At 36.5% G+C, this 22733-nt stretch overlaps 1 protein-coding gene across 1 annotated transcript in view; it reads right to left on the reverse strand.

The window, feature by feature from the left end:
- The window catches only part of LOC150099039 (glucose dehydrogenase [FAD, quinone]-like), a 67889-nt gene that overhangs the window by 14267 nt on the left and 30889 nt on the right, over positions 1-22733 (reverse strand). The window contains exons 3-5 of the mRNA XM_090405798.1: positions 14767-14997; positions 9191-9380; positions 3376-3507 (exon numbers count right to left, since the gene is read on the reverse strand). Of these exons, the coding sequence (XP_090261924.1) occupies positions 3376-3507; positions 9191-9380; positions 14767-14997 (553 nt within the window). The remainder of the gene's footprint in view (positions 1-3375; positions 3508-9190; positions 9381-14766; positions 14998-22733) is intronic.

Genomic DNA, 22733 nt, shown 5'->3' on the forward strand with positions numbered 1-22733 from the left:
TCGTTAACTAGGCGTGGCTTAAGATCATTTCCTCCTTTGTACTGGGATATATGCAAATATTATATTAAGCCTATTGCTTAAAACTTCTTTCATAACAGTTATAAGAAAAAAAGTATATTAGTTGTTACCTAATTCTCATTTATGCGAGCATTAGCTAACAAAAAAATATATTCCCATCCCAAATTAGCAATACATTTTGTAAAAACTAGGCTCTTTCATATAAGGTCATTATTGAAATTTTATTAATCAGTGCAATCAGTACTTCGTGTCATTATTCTTAAATAATAGAAAGCGATCGTGTCTATAACTTTTTATATCTATTATTTGAACTCTCACAGTTATAGGCAAATGTAATTTTTATGAGATGTTGTTGAAGTAATTTTTAGTTGCTTTAACAGTATAAATTTCAAAGGGAATAAATGCACACTGTCCTTTACTTACAGGTAATTATACTTGGTCATCTCTTTTTGAACAAGAACGTAACAAAACTCCAAAAACAGAACCATTCACACATTAAATAAGGAGCAAGTTTAGAATGTGCTAATCAGGAAAAAACATATATTGGCACCTTTGTCTTCAATGATTATTAAATCCAGTGTTTAGGGGAACACTACGATTGTGACTGAAATACACAACCTATCCGATCCATGACTGAAATCGTCATGGAACGATAGGTGTGTATTTGAGTATAACGGTATAATGTATTAATGTATTAATATATGCTTTTGCATACATTAATACGGTTGTATGTTTGTTGCGATTCCCGAAACCCCTAGATCTTGGTATGAAATGCTTGGTGTTTACAAAATTTATTGCATGAGTGAGATGATGTTACGTAAGCTGAACAAGTCGCTCATGTGAAATACATCACACATGATACTCAAATGCTGCGAACATCCCTTCTGTATAAATGGCATTCGAGTCTTTTGGTCCATAGCCAAGGTCAATAGGCACAACTTTTTCCCACCTATATTTCCACCACTCTCACATCCATATGGCACCACAGTAACTTCACCCTCTGGCATCACTCTTCTCTTCCAGTTCCGGCATTGATAACAAAGGAAAAATTATCCCTCTTTGCCTAGAGCTGTTCACACCATTCCACCAATATTCTACCACCAAAAAGAGATCAGAAGAAAAATACTTAATAATCCAACACAAATAAAGCATCTGGTCCTGATGGTATTCCGGTAATAATACCTGACGGTGTCGTCATACAGAGAGACAAAGCAAGTTATTTAATATAGCTTGATTTGTCTGGGAGAGTAGTAGCGCGTAAATCATTTAGATTACTCAGCTATTTGATTAATTTGCGTTAGGAGAAATCGACATTCCACAAAAAAATCCTCTCCAATTCCACGTTCGAGACAGCCTAATTCAGCTTAGATTGTAAACTTCTAAAGATATTTCAAAAACATATTCGTTACTACACTCGTTCTTAAAGACCAACGGTTTTAAAGACTGACTTTTGAATGAATAATAAATTACTTTAAAATTTAAATAATCTGAAAACTAGATGTAATCGAATATTCTATAGATAGCAAATATTCCGATATCTGGAGAGGGAGAAAATGCAAAAATTTCAGCGACATCTGTTTTGAATTTGCAACCTGTAAATAACGTATTCCATTAAAAAAAAACAAAAAAAACATGGAAATAATGTATTCCGTATTTGCTATTAATACCTTTGTATTTGCTATTATTATCTTTGTCTAATACCTTGCTCAGGTCTAATACTTTCACTCTTTCGATGAAAGTATTGTATTTTGAAATATTAAAGCATCGTTGAGTGCAGCGACCACACGTCTCTTCGCCCATTTCCAGATGGCCTTATTTATCCTTCTATTAAAAATTCTGATATTTTGTAAGAGGTTAGGTTGTTATAATTTTTAGCCATCTTTAAATATCGGACATTGTATTCAACGACCCTCGTATTAGATCCTAGTCTGTAGTCCTTTAGACTGCTTTGAACCACCCTACAGCTAAACTTATTTTGGATCACCTATACACCTGATAGCATTGATTGAATGATTTTTATGTCGTCCGACTAATTTGTTTGTTTATGGAAAATAAACTAGAGTTTCCCGGTAAGATAACGTTCTACAACTATATGTGACTTTCAATTCAGAGACATTCCTCCCTTATGCTACGAGAATCGAACATAGATCTTTCCCATTCAAAGGGTTGTAGTTGGCGGGAATTACCATAAGCACGTGTCGTTCAGAGTACATCTATTTAAGGGATGCAAATGCTACTACCCAACTGTGCATGTTGGGTAAATCTTCCACTGCATTAGGGATGTTTTCATTTATGAAAAGAGTTACAGTAAAGTTGTAATTTACTTAAAAATTTAAATTAAAAATTAATTCAAAATAAAAAAGCAAAATCAAAATTAATTTATTAATTTTTACTTTATTGTTACATTTAAATTAAACGTAACTTACCTTTAAATGTAAATGCACTTTTCAAAGTTCATAATAAATATGTTTATAATAAATAGTTCATAATACATATAATATTTTTCAAGTAAAGCCAGTTTTTTTTAATTTCTCAGTTGAGTTCTCCAATTTATCTGAACTATTTACACTTGAAAATACCTGGTACATTTCTATCAGACGGTATATTCAAAGATGTTTAAAAAAAACACATATTTGAATTTGAAACTGCAATAAATTCCTGAATGTTGTCAAATATCATCAGATACGTACTATCTGGGAATGATAACAGAAAATAACAATAATTCTAGTGAACTGGACAGTCCCATTAGTCCCATTAAATGTGTTTATGATGGAAAAAAAAGTTCATAATATCCTGAACATCTGGATGCATCACATGCACAAGGCAAGCAATATGTGAAACCAGGAGACTTTTCGTACATTTTTGAATTAGAATGTGGAAGAATTCCATAGGTTAATATACAGAATATATTCTGAACCTCAGAATCTATTCCCAAGGTAAAGTGCCGTACTGAATCCCCGTATTAGAATCACAGGGTATTAGGTAGGTATCTTTAATAAACTTACCATACACTGTATATGCAGAACTATTCTGTTTTTAAATTCAGTTGATAATGTTTTGGAAATTTTGATATTTAAAATAATTCCTTCAGATTTCATAAATTTGTTTTGAGCTTTCATTTTGGAAGAGCAATGTATAGATCAGAAGATGACTAATGCAACTGATTAATTATGCACTGCTTCCAAAATGTAATGCAAAACCATTTTAGAAGAATTTTAAGAAAATGCAAAAAGCTCTGCATAGACTTTATAATTGCTATCGAACACAATATGACACTTATCAAACTCTTTTCTAGAAATAAAAATAGTACACTCGAATGCATTAACTTAGGTGAGAGAAGGGGAAATAGCAACAAACCTGTCTGTGAAGGACCATTAATATCAACACTTCGATATCCTAAGTAATGGCTTGACTCTATAAATGCTTTCGCTGATCGAGTAAGGTAGGGTACTCGACTTACTTTTAGAGGTCCTCCAGTGGAGTGATAACCTGAAATGATAATGTTACACAGTGATTTTATATACGAGATATAGGTATGTTTATAGAATACGAATCTCATATATACAGAGTGGCCATAATCAAAGGCCACTCAGTGCTCAGAGCACAGCGGCGAAAATGTATTGGACAAAATTCAACCAAACCTGGTGTAAGTGCTCTCTGGTAAATGGGGTTTTATTTACACACACACACACATTCAAAAACAAAATACATTTTGCACTAGGGAACATTTGCGGCTATAAGCGCGTGGTTTGGAAACAGCCTAGAAGAGACACAACAAATCAATTTTCGTGTTCGTATACAACTTACAGATATGTCTTCCTTTCAGATTTCATTCTGTGATTTCAAGTGCATTCTATGAATGACATCTTCAACAGTGGAACGCAACAGATCTGCATTGATTTGACTCACATGCTGCATTATTCTGTTTTTCAAGATTGTTAAATCAGGAACATGTTCTTCATACACCACACGTTTCAGATGGCCCCACAACCAAAAGTCACAATGGTTCAGATCAGGCGAACGAGGTAGCCATACTGTGGAGAATGCACGACTAATCGCTCTGTGTTATGTGTAGTCTTTTCATAACATTCGCTGTACTGGCAATCCAATATAAGGTGGTGCACCATCCTGCATGAATATGGTAGAGAAGGCATCTTGGCTGCTGCAGTTGCGGAACAACAAAGTTACGGAACATTTCTCAATACCTAACAGCATAGACGGTACAAGTCACTAGTCCCGTGGGTTGAATTTCTTCGAAAAGCTACGGACCGATAATAAACGAAATCCCACTACATTGTGACTTTCGATTAGTGTAAAGGGGTCTGCTTGAACACGTGTGGATTATTCGCAGCCCAAATGCAGCAATTGTATGAGTACGTCAGGGCTAACTGTAATCGCATTTCCGTATCACCATGAAGCAAAGCCTGAGTACGGAAGATCTTGATGGGAAAACCTCAGTATGTAACACAGGATTTTCCACGCCATTGAGTACGGCATGTCAAGTTGCCTTGATATTGCTCAAGCGCTGCTGGACCCTTGTGTATAAGTCATTCTGTGTTCCACGTTGGCAACTGCAACTTCGTCAACGTTGAGGGATAATCCGTTTGCGCCCTTATCCTAGCCTCACTGCTAAAGATTTGCTATTTCCAAATTGTAAAATCATTTTTCCAAGATTTGTTATTGTCACTGGACCCTTTCTACTATCCTTCAAACGCCAGAATTCTCGAAGCTCGGTATTAGCGTTACCTCGTTGTTGATTGTAAAGCGTGAATAGCAACGCATGTTCCTGAAAGTTGAGATCCATAGCACTTCAGTATTATCAGAATGACGCGAATCCGTTTCAGTCTTCCTTATATCCACCAATTTATCAGTAGAAACAGTAAGATTATACAACGATCATGATTCTAGCCAAATGTCTTTTTGTAGCAGAATGTACTTACTTTTTGTAAAGAGTGTACTTACACCAAATCTGATTGAATTTTGTCAAATATAAAATTTTATCTACAGGTCTCTGAATTAATTAATGCAAGCTGTATATATGCCACCTCGGCCACATTGTGTGTGTGTGTGTGTGTGTGTGTGTGTGTGTGTGTGTGTGTGTGTGTGTGTGTGTGTGTGTGTGTGTGTGTGTGTGTGTGTGTGTGTGTGTGTGTGTGTGTGTGTGTGTGTGTGTGTGTGTGTGTGTGTGTGTGTGTGTGTGTGTGTGTGTGTGTGCGTGCGTGCGCGTGCGTGTGCGTGCGTGCGTGCGTGCGTGCGTGCGTGTGTCACTGTACACTTTAAGATTTCATTTTTTTTATTGAAATTTCCAAATTTCGCTCTCCAATCGAAATATTATGACCACTGTCCTAATTCATCGATGGGCTCTCCTTTTACTTCCTGAACTCCCGTTAAGAGAGATGTCATGGACTCCATAACACCTCAAAATATTTCAGAAAGTGTGCTATAAAACGTCATTAAGATTTCATTTTATAGATCTGCGAGTTATGAGTAAAAAATTTAAGTTGGATTTTTCGCTCCACATAATCTCTGAGGCGTACTGTGGATTACAGTTCGGTGAATTCGATGGCTACATAACAGAGTAAGTCGCTATCATGTTCGGCATAATACTCTGGAACGATTCCAGCAAAGTAGCATAAGGCATTATCCTACTAGAACACTAACTGTATCATTTGAGAGGACAGTCACTATGAAGAGATGTACGAAATCATCCACACTGGGTAGGTACTTTGTAGAATCTATAATGCGGTCTGCAGGTACTGGCACTCCGAGAGAGATTCCTCCCCCCGTTTCCCCTATACCAACACGATCCGTTTTTTTCTGCCTTTGTCTGCTAGACCGTGACATCGGAGTAATTCTTCTTGTTCTTACTTTTTGGTCTAACCCTCCACCTTCCAGTCACATAACATATCTGGAAACTAGATTCATTCAAAAAGACAACTTTCTTGCTCTTCAGTGGTCCAATAATATCTCTTGAATGCAAACTTTAGACATATGATTAAGCCGATGATTCGGCTAAAGTAAAAATACTTTCACTGGGTATTAACTTGAAAGGCCCATACTGAAATGATTAATTTGGGTTGTGGTATAGCAAACACCTCCATTGATCCCATGTTTAAAGTATTTCGCCTATAGCAGTGCATTAGGCAGGACAGCCTGCTTCCACACCAACATTGACGAGGTCTTGGTGACGTTCACCACTGGCACCACGACTGCTGTTTTCCAACTGTCGTTCAACTCTTGAATCACTTTAAGCACAGCACTATGAACAGCCTAAAATATTGTCAGTTTCCTGAAGACTGTCGGTAACCTATAACCATTCCTGTTTCTAAGCTATTTTATTCCATTCGTTGTCCGTGTCAGTCAGGACATTCGAATGAACAGTATGCCACGCTTTCAGTATCATATGAATTGGCTTTAACCATGAACGAGTGTCAAAGGATTGGAATTATCGATTGTGAAATAATGTAGTAGTCATAATATTTTGGCAGTGATCCCTTAAAAAAAGTTTCAAGATTACAAGGATAATGGACAGAGGAGCATCAAGCCAATCAAGAAATGCCCAGTGTTACTAAACAAATTTAAGTAACTTACCTTCTTTTGAGCCGAGCTGTTTTAAAATCAAGGTGAATGTGAGAGCGTTTCATAAATGATCTTTTCATTTATGAAACTGTATCGATCAGTTAGTATTCACGTGTGTTAATTTAGAAATTCATCTAGTTAGCTTTAAATCAGTATTGAATAATATCCATATGTTTATATCAAGCGAGATTAAATTAATATTCATGGACAGGATTCATGCGAATCCTGCCCATGAAAGGTTGTAACCATGAACATATCATACATATATTACTGTTGTTGGCTATGACTAAATATGAAGTTGTTGTTGTTGTTGTTTTTCAAGCCATTACCGGATTCAAGTAAGCAGGACTGCTGCCTCCCACTGAGTCATCTTATGTTATAAATTTATATACGCTTTCGCGCTGGCCCACACATTTTACCGTGTAAGCTTCCGTAACCGATAATCCCGAGGAATAGGTTACTCCTTATTCCCGGTAGTACCCCATCTCTGTCAAAGCGTGTGTTCAAGGGGCCGGTTTTTTCCCCTGCTTTGCGGGAGGAAAAACCCCAGAATAAGTTGGAGAAGAAAACCCTGCTGTCCACGCCCAAGACCGGCTAACTTGGCTATGGCTGAGGAAAATCCTTAAGTTCCTCACGTCTCCGATGAGATAGATCGAACCCAGGACACTCCTTCCCAGGCGAAGCGCATAACCTCTAGGCTAACCGCGCGGACCACACTGAGTAGTGAAATTAATCTCTCGCATAAAGACATTGACAAACATCCATGCCAGCAGTGTGATTCGTACCTACGACCTATGAGTCGAGAGCGGATGCGTTTTTATTAACCAACCAGGCAGCCAATTTCTTAGTGGAACTTATCTCTTGGTGCGTGAAATTATCGCATGCCAGAAGTATGATGAAGAAACAATATTCTTGCTCTGTAGGGAAGAGTTTCATCACATAACTGCCATCTCTGATTCTGGAGTACTGTAGTTCGTTATCTTTTGTGAATTGGACTTCATAAAAGACATAAAAAATTCTTATCATATGTGTTTGGTTTCCTTCGCTTGCTTTCAAAGTGTGGATGGATTTTGATCCACAACTGATCAATTTCGCAGTTCGCTTATCTTACTAATTTCTTTAATTCTCTAATCATGTAGATAAAAACGCTTTAAGGAAACTTTGAAGAGAGAAAGTTATTCTCTCTTTAGAATTATAAGCATTAAAAATTACATAGCCAATTACAAAGAACTAAAACATTAAATACACTCAGTTTTTTAACTAAACCTGACATATTATATGGAAACATGGACAATCTATCTTAAAACATGGAAAATTAAAAACTAAATCAATAACACATGAAATCAGCACAAATTGAGGTCACAGATTACTCACACGACCTATCATTTAATTAAATAATTTACAATAAATAATTAAAAATTAAAATAACTAAATTTAATTTAATTATCTTATTAAATAAATATTAAATATATTATCTTATTAAGTATAGTCCTTTAGTTGAATATTGCATTTTTAAAAGTATAAAGTTAGCCCAAGCGAAATAATACTGGTGGAATAATTTAATTAAGTAAATTTATAAACAAGATGCTCGATAAGCAACAACATTAAGAAAACATTTTTATGAAACAAGAAAAGAGAGAAAGAAAGATAAAGTCAGAACAGTTAAACGAAATTTTAATCTAAATACCATCTACAAAAAGTGGCAAACCTATTCACATGTATTAGTACCGTTCTAAAATATGCGATAATTCTAAGGCTAAGATACTCCGGTTCAAATGCTCATGAGATTGGAACATGGAACGGTTTAAGTTCCTGCAGGTTCAAACAAAGTGGTGTCTTACATCGGCCACCTAATTTTCACAAACATCTTGCTACAGTTACTTTCTAATCCTATGCTTGTTAGTTGGAAAACAAAGACATCTGAAAGACACGTGAAATCAGGCCTACGGATCGTAATTTCTAGCAAGGTTCCTAGAAGAAAATGGTCAAACTAAAGAGAAAAATTATTGAAGTAGCTCGTAAAGTTCTATCTAATATAATGAACGGAAGAGGAGGAGGAGTATCTTTAAATGATAAGCCGATAAAGAAGATAATAAAGAATTTTAAAAATAATGGAGCATCTTTAAAACCGCAGTAAGCTATAGTTCAGATCTCATGAAATTAAAACGATCAATGAAATATTGCAAAATTCTTAATTGTTTTTCCAATTAAGTAAACACAGATTTACAGCTGAAGACGTAATTCAGTTTATTCATGGTTTGGGAAAATTATCGAGCCCAGAAAAAACTTGAAAGGAAAATGGTAAATATTATTAAATTATAAATTCAATAATTCATAAATTTTTAGTTGTTTTCTCTAAATAGGAAAAAACCCAAATTATAGGGAAAATAAAAAAAAAACTATCTGCCTCTGTATGACAGTAGCGGACCTTCAACTGAAAAGGCGCATATAAATGTATCTGTGTACATGAGTCTTCTTGATAACTGCGCTAAGCTGGAATCGCATCCTTACATAACTAGGATCACATACAAACACGTACTTCAAATACATCATTGTTATTCATGTTAGTAATTCACTAAATGAAACAACTTACCATTAAAGAGATATTTAATATCATTGTTGTCTTCAGATTTTAAAAAATATGGAAATACTTCTTTCCAACTCCATCCATAAGCGTGCATGCAAACCCAGTTGTCATAATCTCGTTTGTTTCCTCTTACGTAAAGCATATCGTTGATTGTGCTGGATCCTCCAATTGCTTTACCTCTTGGCCATCTACTGCGCTGCAGATTAAACAAAAAATACACTAATTAGTGCGGTGTTATCAAAACATTGCAGGAAACTGAAAGAGATCACTAATATTGATCACAAAGATCCATATTCTCTTTACGTCAAGTGGATTGAAATAGAACCTGCTGACAACAAACCAATGTTCAGGATTTATCCTGAACATTGGCTTACTTAAGCCGACTTAACAGAGTGTGCATGAAGTAATTGTTTTCGTTTTGCATATATACTTATTTCGGAGCATGGCATTTTAATCTTATCACCATTTAAGGATGTCAGAAGATAGGGTGATATAGTCCGGACGAAATTTATCACCCCTCCCTGAGAGTGTGAGGAGAGCCAGGTAATGTTAGTTCGGTGAGGGAAGGGGAGGGGAGGGGAGGGGAGGGGGAAATATTACTGTACCTGTTGAAAAAAATACACAAAAGGTTGCACGAAAAAAAGCCCACATCTAAGGATTCACCTTCACCAAGATATGTGGACAAATGTGGTGACTCATTGGTGAGCGTCATCTCTCTGAATGAATTCTGCACTGCTTGTAGAGCACGTAGTAGTGATTTCTCAACTAATCAATCTGAGGTCAGTAGGAAAATTCCAGAAAAAAAGTAAAAAAGCCTGAGGTTAAATTTGAGGTTACATTTTGGGCGGATGTGTGGTTTTTGCATGTCTTTCATTACACTATGGAATCAGAGCTCCATAGTTTTAGACTATCCAGACTTTTATTTTACGAAACTTTCGTAGTTTCGACAATGGGGTTTGAAATAATGCTGGATTGCATATCCACTTGATTTATATAAATTTGCATCGCCGAAATGAAGCCTTTCGTCTCTTTATTTTAGTAAATACTTTACGCACCGACTGAGAGTTCGCTTAGAACAATACACTTCCCCGACACTTCAAGTTCCTTAGTACTGAAAGAAAGTTTTTGCTCCCTTATGGTTTCTTCAGGGCCTGGCTCTCGTTGAGGGGGAATGTGATTTCGAGAGGTTTTGCCTTAAGAGAGCAATTTGAGTCTCCAAAGATTGGTGTTTTCCAGCGTGGCCTCTATCGGGGCAGTGTCGGTGAATGCTTTTTCCCCTGGAATATGAGCGAGCGGTTCTGCTCAGTGGTAGGGTGAGCCTGCCATTGAGTGGAACTAATGCTGTGTCAGACGATCTTTCGGTCACTCGTAGGGAGTGGTTTGGTGGATCGCCTAATTTTTAGAGAAGTGTTTTTACTTAAACTGGTCTCTGAGGAGAACCAACCAGTTCGAAACAGCTGTCACGCCAGTGAAACTTTATCAAAATGTACCAATAAAAGGCGAATATGTGGACACTTAGACAATCTTCTGTCTGGTCCACACTAGGGCAACTCGTGAATGCCGGCGAGTATATTCCCGTAATCTCTCTTGTCAACTTTTTTTACGAAACTTTCATAGATTCTACATTCGGCTCTGAAATACATGTAATGCTGGATTTAATAACCACTTGATTTATATAATGATTGTTTGATGTCTTCTTTTACTCTTTGCTTAGCCAATCAGATTTTCTTTCCCCAAACCTGGTGATGTTTTTCATTCAAGATCAGATATGTTTTCTAATTTTATTGTATGGGTATTATAATACACCTCCTTTGTCTTCTGGTTCTGTGGGTAGTGACGTAATCGTGAAGTTTTTCACGTTTGGCGGGCTGATGTTCAAAAGAACATTAACAAACATGTAAAGTGTTCACGGTCATTCATATTCTTTTGGTACAGTACAGTTTTCGGAATTTATTTCAGATGAATTTATTGTTATTAAATTCTTTTAGATATCTTATTTATCATTTTAGCCGACTGGAAAGAAACAAATATGTACGAATTTGTTTTTATATACAGAAGAACTCACAGCTGATAGGAGGTCCGTCCACACTTGTAATTGGGTGATAAGCCCATTACATCAGCTATTTTAATTATTATTTCACCAATTATGAGACAAAAACTATAAAGCATAATTTGGCATATCACGATTCTTCCTCACTTGCGTCCTTTAAAAAATAAATCAGCAATCCGGGTTTTAAGAGCTTTTAAATCTATTTTTAAAGGAGGTAATATCATTAGCTATGTAAACAGTGATCAAGGTAAGAAATTTAACAACAGAAAACTCCGTGTGTATTTTTAAACAGTAAAATTGTTCATTTCTATACAACCAGAAGTGAAAGGAACGTCGCAATCGCTGAACGGTTTATTCGAACACTGAAAATTAAAATTAGCAAATGGATCAAAACTTGTATGCTGTATCGACTATAGTGCAGAATAATAAAAACCGCGTTCAAAGCTTAGTCAGAGAAACCTGCTCGAGAAGTAGATTACAATCTCCAACAGATTACTGTTAATCGGAATGAGCAGTACAGAAAACATATGATTACCTTAGAGGTGAGCTCTACATATGTATATGAAATTAATAAGTAGTTAGGTAAATTTTACAATTAGAAAGCAGCCATGATAACACCAGGTGTTGGATTAACTAAATGTCTCCAAGTAGATCGGTACTTTGGGAAGATGCCTATTTTCTCCTCACCTGTTCAGTATCTAAGCTGAGCACATGCGTTTAACCATTGCATCAGTTGAACACAGGAAAGGAGTGGGTAACAGGTAATCAACAGTCTTAGATACACTAATGATATTATACTCATCTTTACATCATGGTACTCAAGTTCAGAGAGGTGTACTGTATCATCGTCTTATCACAGAGAAAAAGCAAGACCATTTCTTGACAAAATTACCGAGATCAGTAAGAACGCACGACTTATACTCAACCCCTAAAAGACAAAGGTTATGATCTCTGAAAGAATTATACAGAAAGGAGGTACTGGGAAACATATTTACCTTAATGGAGAAATATAGAAAGTCAGCAATCCTGAGATATAATACTGATATAAACAATAGCTGTAAAGAAGACATCCGAAGTAGAATAAGAATGGCGCAGGCAATAGTCAGACTCTTGTCTAAAGTTTGTAGTGACAGATCCATCACTATAGACACAAAGCTGGATATTCTGAATGGAGTTATTTTTTCAACTTATGCATATAAAACGTTGAACCTATAAAAAAAGTCGATAAAAAAAAGATGCATCTGTAATGTGGTGTTACAATAGACAGTTGAGAATCTCAAACACTGAAAGGGTTGTGAAGCACTTTAATTATTTAATATTGACATAATTTAATATTGAGAGAAAAAAAAGCTGAAATACGAGGGTGGTCTGAAACGTTCTCGGCTTAGACACCAATTGCAAAACTATCGGTAATATTTTTTTTTTCTAAGTTGGTACATCTGTCGCAAGCATTCACGTGAACTTGCAAGTCATTCTATAAAGTAGTTTATTTTATGCAGCTGTCTGAAGCAAAAGTGTTGTCTGTATTCCTTGAAATGGATAAAATGAGTATCGTGCGGTTATACAATTTTTTTTGTAAAAGAGGGTTTAACGCCAAAAGAAATTCATTCGAAGTTCATGAAAGTTTATGGGCACCCTTCTCATTCGTTTTCGACAATTAAGAAATGGGCTGCCGAGTTTAAATGTGGCCGTACAAGCCTTCGATATGATCCACGTGAAGGACGTCCAAAAAGTGTACCAATACCAGAAATCATTGATCAAGTGCACGATATGATATTGGATGACCGGCAAGTCATTCAATGCTGAAATTGCTCAGACTATAGGCATTATAAAAGAGCGTGTAGGATATAATCTGCATGAAGAATTGTAAATGAAAAAGCTTTCCGCAAGATGAGATGGGTGCCGCGCTTGCTCACAGGAGATCAAAAACGCACTCGCATGAAAATCTCTGAAATGTGCTTGGAGCGTTTTAACAAGAATAAAACTGATTTTGTGCTTCGATTTATTACTATAGAGGAGACTTGGATTCACCATTACACACCAGAATCCAAACAGCAGTCAAAACAGTGGACAGAAGTCGGTTGTTCAGTGGCAAAAAAACAAAGTCGGTTCCATCAGCAGGAAAGTCATGGCATCGGTGTTTTGGGATGCTAAAGGCATTATTTTTATTATCTTAAAAAGGATAAAACAATAACCGGGGAATATTATTCCGATCTTTTAACCAGACTAGACGAAAAAATTCGTGAGAAAATATCCTGTTTGCAGAAGAAAAAAATCATCTTTAATCAGGACAGTGCACCTGCCCACAAAGGTGTTGTGGCAATGGGAAAATTAAGGGATCTGCACTATAAATTGTTGGGACATCCACCCTATTCCACAGATTTGATCCCTTTGCCCTCAGATTTTATTGAGAACCACTACAGGGATGGGATAATGGAGCTGTAGCATCGCTGGAATAAATGAATTATTCTTAAGGGAGATTATGTTGAAAAATAAAAATAATTTTGAAATTATAAATTCGTTTTTTTATTGTTAGGCCAAAAATGTTTCATACTACTTTCATACTTTGGACACAGAAAAAATGAAAAGAGGACTCCTCATAACAACAAAAGAGCATAAAGCTGTTTAAAATGGAAAGTGGCTTCAAGTGATTCCATTCTCATTGACATTGACAGATTGCGTTGTCTTTGTCTTGAGAGAGTTGAAGCCTGAAGAGAAACCTACAATGAACCTACCTGGTCAAAAATTGTGCAGCACTTCACAAAGGTATGTTGTGCCTCTACGTCATCTGCAAGTTGTCCGGTGATATCATGCTTATGGTTTCATAATAATTAAACATGCATAGTCGTACTTGTAAACTAAGGCACAGTTAAATTATAATGATCGATCCAATAAAAACGGGCTGGCGTAATCACATTCAGAGGTATGAAGCTTAAGTATTGGAATTGTTTAATAGCTAAGTGACAACATTGTGACGTAGTGCAAAAGCATTGCTTACACAAAAAAACTGTGTCATCTCAAAGTACTTTTTCAAGAGAGAGTTCTGTGGACAGTAGTTATCTTGAAGTGTGGGCAGAGTAAACAAAATGAGGTTTGGAAGTGTTTGATCTGACCTTGGAACATTTGATTTCATAGCATGAAGAGGTGGGTACTCACTTATCAAGAGAATCGTAACAGGTGACGAGATATCGTTTTATTTCCATCCACAGATAAACTCGTGTATCCTTAGTGGAAGGATTGCATACAGCCTACTTCCCTCCAAAGAATTCAAGATTAGGAAATCTCAAACAAAATTATGATCCCACTTTGTAGCACTGAAAACTTCTTCACTGTATGCAATAACCAAATCCAGGCTGATTGATTTCCTTTCGAAAAACTAGTCCATCCAGATAGAGTCCGTTTTAATACAGCGGCAACAGTCACTAATGGGGCACTAATATGCTCTGAAAGTGAAACATTTGAACATTTGAACATCCCTGACCCATGAAGTTTCACTCATTGTTTATTTTTTGTAATGATATGAAATCTTTACCCTGTCTTTTAGCCCGAAACAAGAGTAATTCTGAGGAATCGTTTGATATTGCCAATCGTTGTAAGTGAGTTGCTGCTGGTTTGCAAATAACGGAATTTCGCTCGTCGGCTTCGAAAATCCTCCTGCTTCTAACAACAATACAGTAGTCGATGGATCCTCAGACAGTCTGTTGGCTAAAGTAGCACCTGCTGATCCAGCACCAACTATGTAAAAAAGAAAAATATAAAATAGCTTTATTTTTTCTTATGCTAAATTATATTATTACGCACAAAAAACTCACATTTCATAAAGACTTTTTCCGAAATTAAAATTTCGTTTCTTCCCCTTCACTCGTAACAGCTCGATAGCCTATCACGGTCCAGTAAATTTGTTTTATGGAAATTTAGTTAATGCGGAATGATAAACCAGAGTTTTCTGGAGAAGAAACAACCCTAGCTATTTTATATATCGCTTTCACACAGTTTTGTAAAGAATCTCAAATATTACAGGTTAAATTTTATCCTCGGTCTTTTCAGCAAGTAAAAAAGTCGTGTTTCACTGGGAAAAAAAGAGAATTTTTCATCACTTAAATAGTTTTATCCTGTAAGGTGGAGAGGGCATACTTATAAATCATCAATACTCCTTTGCTCTCACATACCGGTTTGTGGAAAGAGATCATACCTGAAAGATGGGGTTGACTTGGCTGCGCAGTGTAGCTAGTTATGAGTAAGATATATATGTCCTCAATTGGCTGTCATTGAATTAGTTCAAGTGAATAAGTCGAATATGTTGATCATCTAGATGCAAATTTGTTAACAAGGTTATACAAACCTTATTTTTAAGTAAGAATTTTTTGGAAACGTCTCTGGTAGCGATGAAGAGCTACCAGAGCTTGACTCGCATTTTATAACCAACTATGTCGTTAATTTAAATATGAAAACGGTTCTCAATACGACCATCTCAAAGATCGCACTGCACATCGAAGGCTAGCCATACTTCTCAAAAATGGAACTATATATGTATGAAATAAACTCAGAAACTTAAATATGCATCTACCGTAGTTTGACTAAGAATAGGAATATTTTAATGGCTTTCATAATTGTACCTAATGTCCAGTTTGCATTTGTAACAAATTTTAGTACACGATCTCCATATCCCCCAATTCTGCAACCAATTCAGGACATGTAAGACGAAAGAAATAGAACTGGGATTCCTAATTTCCGTCACAACACAATAAACTAAAGGATTCTGTTCTTATTCGTATTCATAAAGAACCTAATTTCCTCTCTCTCTCTCTCTCTCTCACACACACACACACACACACACACACACACACACACACACACACACACACACACACACACACACACACACACACACACACACACACACACACACACACACACACACACACTTTAAGAATATCAACAGTTTGTGAGTCAAATAAATCTTACAAGTTTTTACAGAGGTGCTCTTCAAAAAATATACCTGCAACACACAACGGAAAAAGCTTCGCTTTTTATGATCTATTATGAAACTGCACTTCGACAACGCCACGGTAAGAAACGTCATCATCAGTGAGAATCGGATCTTCTTTCGTGCATGGAGCTGTCTATGAGAATCTTGGAAGGCACTCTCTCTCTCTCTCTCTCTCTCTCTCTGAGCTTCACGTGACACTTTCCTAAATCATTCGAAACCCTGGAATTTTAGAATCAGACATAACGGATAAACACAATGAAATCTGTATGTAGAATGAGTGACCTGAGAATATACATGAAGAGGGATTTTGATCCTTATACTTTCACTGGGGAGAAAACTCATTGGAAATCTTTTATATACAGTTTTATAGTACTTTGTTCCTAAAGTTCAGTCAAGTCTCTTTGGCGCTTCTGTGTTCAAACCAGGAAAACTTGAACCCTTGTATACATTTACTACGAATGGCTTGTATTTTTTAATGTGATCCATTCATATCGGCAAACTGAATATATCACAAGTGGCGACTGTTTCCACTCGAATAATGAATTCAACCACATTAATGCACAAGAACCAATCAACTACAAAATCTGCAGCTAATTCTTTATCCCAGCCAGAGCAGTGATCTACATCTTATGCGTCAAATATTTACTATAACACAACATAAATTCTTCATGGAAAGAAGCAGCTAACCATCTGCTTGGAGCCTTCATTCAAAGGGTAGAGAGTTTTATGTTCAAAGAACATCATCATCTTGACATTTTCCATCGAATATTGGAATAAAAGAGATGAACTGCTGAGTAAGCTGGGAGACAACATCACCACACAATTCTCAAATGAATGCAATGCCCGCTGGTTTTTTTTATCTATTCAAATGAATTGCTATCGGAAATTAATCATCACTTAAGTGATCCATAGAATGTACCGAAGAAAATTTCCCACATAAAAACATACGCAGAGTAGAAAAATGGAAAAATAAGCCTATTTGATTATTTCCAGATCAATTCTCTATATAAGATTATTATTTTAATAAAGAGTTTAAACACAAATATCTTCTCTGACTCTCTTTCACTCAATCGCTCGTTTCCTGAAATAAAATCGAAAAAGCCATTGCACGTATTAATATTTTCATGTAGTCATTAAAAATCCTCACTATGAACATGCTTCAAGAAAATAACATAAAATCACGTCACGTGAAACTTATCATTAGCAAGGAAAGGAAAATATAAACAAAGAGTTCTCATCACGTATTTCCTCATGTAACCACTAGATGGCATCACATGAACATCGCGCACTCATAATATAAAGTTGATAATTAGAAGTGCGATAGCAATCGGCAAGAAATCTCTACTACTAATTGGAAGTGTATTGTACAAATGTCCACTTCAACCAGGACTGTTGGATTTCGTGAAATCTCTCTCTCTCTCTCTCTCTCTCTCTCTCTCTCTCTCTCGTGTAATCAGGTTGAATGGAAGTAAGTACACTGGTTTCCATAAATTAAGGAGCAAAGAGAAAAATCGCGATAACTCAAAAACCAGGTGTGATGAATTTTTATGTAGTTCAGTGAAGAGCACTATGATGAGATGTAAAAAACTCGTAAAAGCTCTAAATAAATAGTTTATTTCAGTAAACTAATTTTAGTAAGTTTATTTCAGTAACAAATAAGCAAATGAAGACAAGAATCAAAAACAAGTCAAAATGAGATTATCACAATGCTTCAATAAAGAATGTGGTCACTCCTCGCAACGGTGTTTCACACTGATTATACCGAAGTCCAGAAACTCGGGTGGTAACATTGCTCCTTCAAGTTCTCCTAAGTCCCTCAAGGTATGGGGGAAGAGGATTGAAAGAACAGTAATCAGTCTCGCTAGGACATCCCAGACATGTTCAATAGCATTATGTTCAGGAAACCTGGCTGGCCAGTCCATACGTATGATAGTCTCTTCTTGTATTGCATTGGTTCAAAAGCTTTATAACAAATTCTACGCACAATAAGAACGAATTTCATCTTCTTGTAGAATAAGTATCTCCTTTGTGGCACCCGCATACTGGTGAACGTACTGGTTCAGGATGCAATTTCTATAATTTGCAGCATCCGTTGTTATCCCAGACAACCCACACGCGCACACACACACACACACACACACACTGGTCTATGCGTCCACCCAAGAAGATAATCCCATTTCAGAAAATGATCTATCTATCTAACTACCTATCAGTGCGTCCAGAATATAGGTGAAATGGTGGAAAATTTGATGAGAGTTTCCATAGAAAATGTTTTGAAAGAATCCATATTTTGTAATGAACAGCTAGGATTTACTGTGGAATTGTTAGTTTGGATAACTTACATTTTATAACCGGCCTGGTTGGCCGAGTGGTTAACATATCCGCTCTCCAGCCAAAAGGCTGCGGGTTCGAATCCTCCGTGGGCATGGATGTTTGTCTCTGAAGACAGGAGTCAAATAAAAAAAAATAAAAAATCAGCTAACGCTTTTTTATTCCCGTATACGGGGAGTAGGCGAGGCCATTTAGCCCTATCTAACTTTTGGAGACTGAATGGGTAGTTCAATCTCCACTGGTACCAATCAGAGATAGATGGCCCAAGGCTATCACTAATTAAGAGGTACACAGTGAAGAGAGACGGCTCAAATGTGCCGCCATCTCGTGGTCCCTAACCCTAACACAATATATTTAATGTCTGAAATAATGTGGGTTCTACGGTCGAGTTTACGGGACGAAAAACCCGAGTTTCCTGGAGGAAAAACCCGCTTGCCCGTGCCAGAGCTCGACTAACTCGGGAACCGGTCGAAAAAAGGCTTAGAAAAATTTCCTCTAATCGCCGACTAGACTCGAAACCAAGTCTTCCTTCGTTCGGCCAAAGGCCGTGGTATGCAAACGCCACATCCACTGAGCTACACAAACAGGTCAAAATGAGATTATTGCAATGCCTCAATAAGGAATGTGGTCACTCCTTGCAACAATGTTTCACACTGATTATACCGGAGTCCATACCAGATGGCGCTGGTGTAGATGATGAAGGTAGTCGGGGTTAGTGGGGTGGTAGAGACGGAGAGCTGTAGAGCAGGTTCCCTCCCTCGACGAGTCTTTGGACTCCCTGGAGGTGTTATATAATAATAATAACAATAACAACAATTTTGCATTTCAAAAAGACAAGAGAAGTGGATGCCACGATATTATTGAACTTTTCTACGACTTTTAACAGAGTAGGTTAGAGAAGGATGTTGAATAATTATGACGATATCGGGGTTGGTTATGGTAATCTCAGTCATTGAATCTTTACTTTAATGACATTAGGTGAAATTTTATCCTAGACATACTACAAAGATTGCAAAACTATGTGAATATGTTGAAACTGTGGACAAATGAAAATGGCTCTGATCGAATGTTAATAAACGTAATCTCCCAACACAGATTGGTAGGATTATTCCAGAAGCATTAAAACAACAAGAAAGCAACAAACAATCGGGACGCTAAATACGGAGGAACAGCCAATTACAAACCAGCAATACAAAGAGCAACCAATCACCCACAAGCGAAGTCAGGAGCAACCAACCACCAACAGACAACGGCCAAGTTATCGACAAACAGAGCCACAACCTTAACCAAGGAGAACTCTCCCTTCCGGAAAAAAGGTCTGAACTACTCCATTGCACCAACGTCAGCTAACAAATATGATTTCAATATGATAAATGAAATCTATCATATTGAAATAGGACAGCTTACTTAGAAAAAAATGAACCATTTGGTATCCGACCACAACAAGTAGCAAATGAACTACAACCCCGCAAAACGCATCAAAAAGAAAATAACATAATTAATCAAATCCGTGATTATGGCCAGAAGAAACAACCAGAAAATGAATACCTCATTATGCCCATACTCCGAGAATTTGGCCTGCCGAAAATACACAAAACAAACATTTCACTACGTCCGAAAGTTGTAGGAATCGAAAGCCCTAATTACCACTGAACCAAGAAATTAGCGGTCACCTTCAAGGAGTTGGTAGGTCGTTCCCCTCCTACATAAAAAACACATTTTATAAACAAAATTAAAAACATCACACTCTATGACCAAGATTTATTAGTCAGCTTTCACATAACTGCCCCTTTCACTAATTGTTGTGTAATGAAATCTGTGCGGCATTCATGCTAATATACACATAACCACAGTAATAAGATTTTTAATAAGTAAATATTTCGTTCTAAGTATCATAGGACATATTCAGTACAGTTAATTCAAACAATACTAGGAATTGCTTACAGTTAGGGCGCATGCTTACAATGGAATCCCTCTATGCGTGCCGTAGCGTGTTATAGAATTAAATTAATATATATCTGAAAAAAAAGATTACATTAAAATGAGATAACATATAGAATTATTTTAAACAATTTAGGATGACAATTTCCCAGACTTTAGGGATAGTAAGAACGTCATTACGGTTCAAATTGTCTGTGACGTAGGGCTTCAGCACTTTCTTTATATAAACGTTCATGTTTATATGAAGATCTATGTGCAGAAGTTGGTTTTCTTCCAATGGATCCCATAGTTTGGATTTTCCATTCCGTGTTGTGCGAGGCCAGATTTCTGCAGTTTGATGAGACGGATTTGGTCTTGATGTTCCGAAATGCATTTGTTAATGGATCTACCTGTCTGTCTATAGTAGGACAATTCACAGGAACATGGGACCTCGTACACCAGTTAGCATAATAAGTGACAGTTTGTCTTTAGGAGTAGGTAACCAATTGTGGATTTGGTTGATTGGTTTGTAGGTAGCAGTCAATTTATATTTCTTCATAATTTTTTCAAAGACGTTCGGAAATACCTTTGACATATGGTATGTGAATCCTACGGATTTGTTCTTGTCTATGTTGATGTGTGGGGGAATGACTGATGATTTTTTGCGTTGTTTTTGGATTGTATCCATTTTGTATGGCTGTATTTTTGATTATTTTCAATTCATGATTTAAAGAACCTTCGGAGGAGCAGAATCTGTGTGCTCTGGTTACTAATGATTTAATGATGCCAAATTTAAAAATTTTTGAGATGGATAATGAAGTAGAAGAATTATGAATTTAGTTTCCTGAAAAAGTCGTCTTACGATAGACAGAAGTATAGATGAAACCATCTTCTTTTCTTTACATTTGTACATCCAGTAAGGAGATACCTTATTAACGAAGGAGATTTAGTTATTAAAAATCTTATTACTGTGGTTACATGTGTATGCTAAGGTTTCTCTAATGTCCCGATCAATGATATTATTATTCTCCTACAGAACATATTACCTCCTGACATCAAGGTCCTCTTTGCCCACGTACTCCACTCCGTATTTCTTGTGGCAAAACAAATTTTACCTACAAAAAGAAGGCACGCCATGGGCTCACCACTCTCGCCCCCCCCCCAGTAGCTAACTTTTACATGGAAGACTTCGAGAAACGAGCTCTAGATTCGACCAGCCTAAAGCCCAAACGATATTTTCGCTATTTGGCCCCACGGCCGGGAAACATTAAATACATTCCTGAACAAACAACACAAACGTATCCTATTAACCATTGAAATCGAAAAAAAAGATAACTCTCTTCCTTTTCTAGACACACTCGTCACACATCTTCTCTGAGACTATCTCTTCATCTCTGTCTACCACAAATCTACACATACGTGCCGTATTATACACAAACATTCATACCACCACCCAACACAAAACTAGGAGTCATAAGCACATTCAAATACAGAGCACTAACAATTTGCTGGAATGAACAAACCTTGAATCGAGAATTCGAAATCATTAACCATACATTTGTAAAAAATGGCCACAGTAAAAAATAGTTCAAAACTCCTCCATAAAAATACCACTAAAAACAAAAAAAAAGATTAGAAGACATAGCCATACCCTATGTCAGGGGTGTTCAACCCGTCGATCGCGATCTTGGAGCGATTTTTAGTCGATCTCTTGTGTATTCCTCCTTACTTACAAATTTAATTAAAACTGAAAACATAATACTTATCATTATTTTGTATTATTTTTAATTCGCTTTAAGTGTATTGCTATTGTTTATTTATTTTTCTTAAAAACTGTCAAATCAGTCATTTTCTTATAAGTCCGGGTAAATTAATTAATTTGGATCAGTGGAAGTCAAACAGCGAGCCAAGTGAATATGATTATAAGCAAAGTGTAAAAACTCGATTGTAGCTTAAATATTATATATTCCAAAGCACATTACATCGATTTTTTACTTAGTTTAAGTCCCATGTGAATATTGTAAAAAAAAATAAACTTTGTTTGTCTCGGTATAGTTTGTATTAGATGTTTTTTAAATAACTCTTTTGAAGCTAACTGTATATACTGCTTTAATAAGAATACGTTAGAGTGTTAAAAACAAAGGCAATGTTTTTGTCGCCGAAGTTGTACATGACGACATTAGAAAGATTGTTATTGAAACTTGTATGTATGAGAAAGGCTTGCAGACTCTAAGTGTAAACATATCCGAAGTTAGTCA

This window comes from Typopeltis vanoorti, chromosome 15 (assembly GCF_054136105.1).
Source record: "Typopeltis vanoorti isolate ZY-2024b chromosome 15, IOZ_Tvanoo_1.0, whole genome shotgun sequence".
NCBI lineage: Eukaryota > Metazoa > Arthropoda > Arachnida > Uropygi > Thelyphonidae > Typopeltis > Typopeltis vanoorti.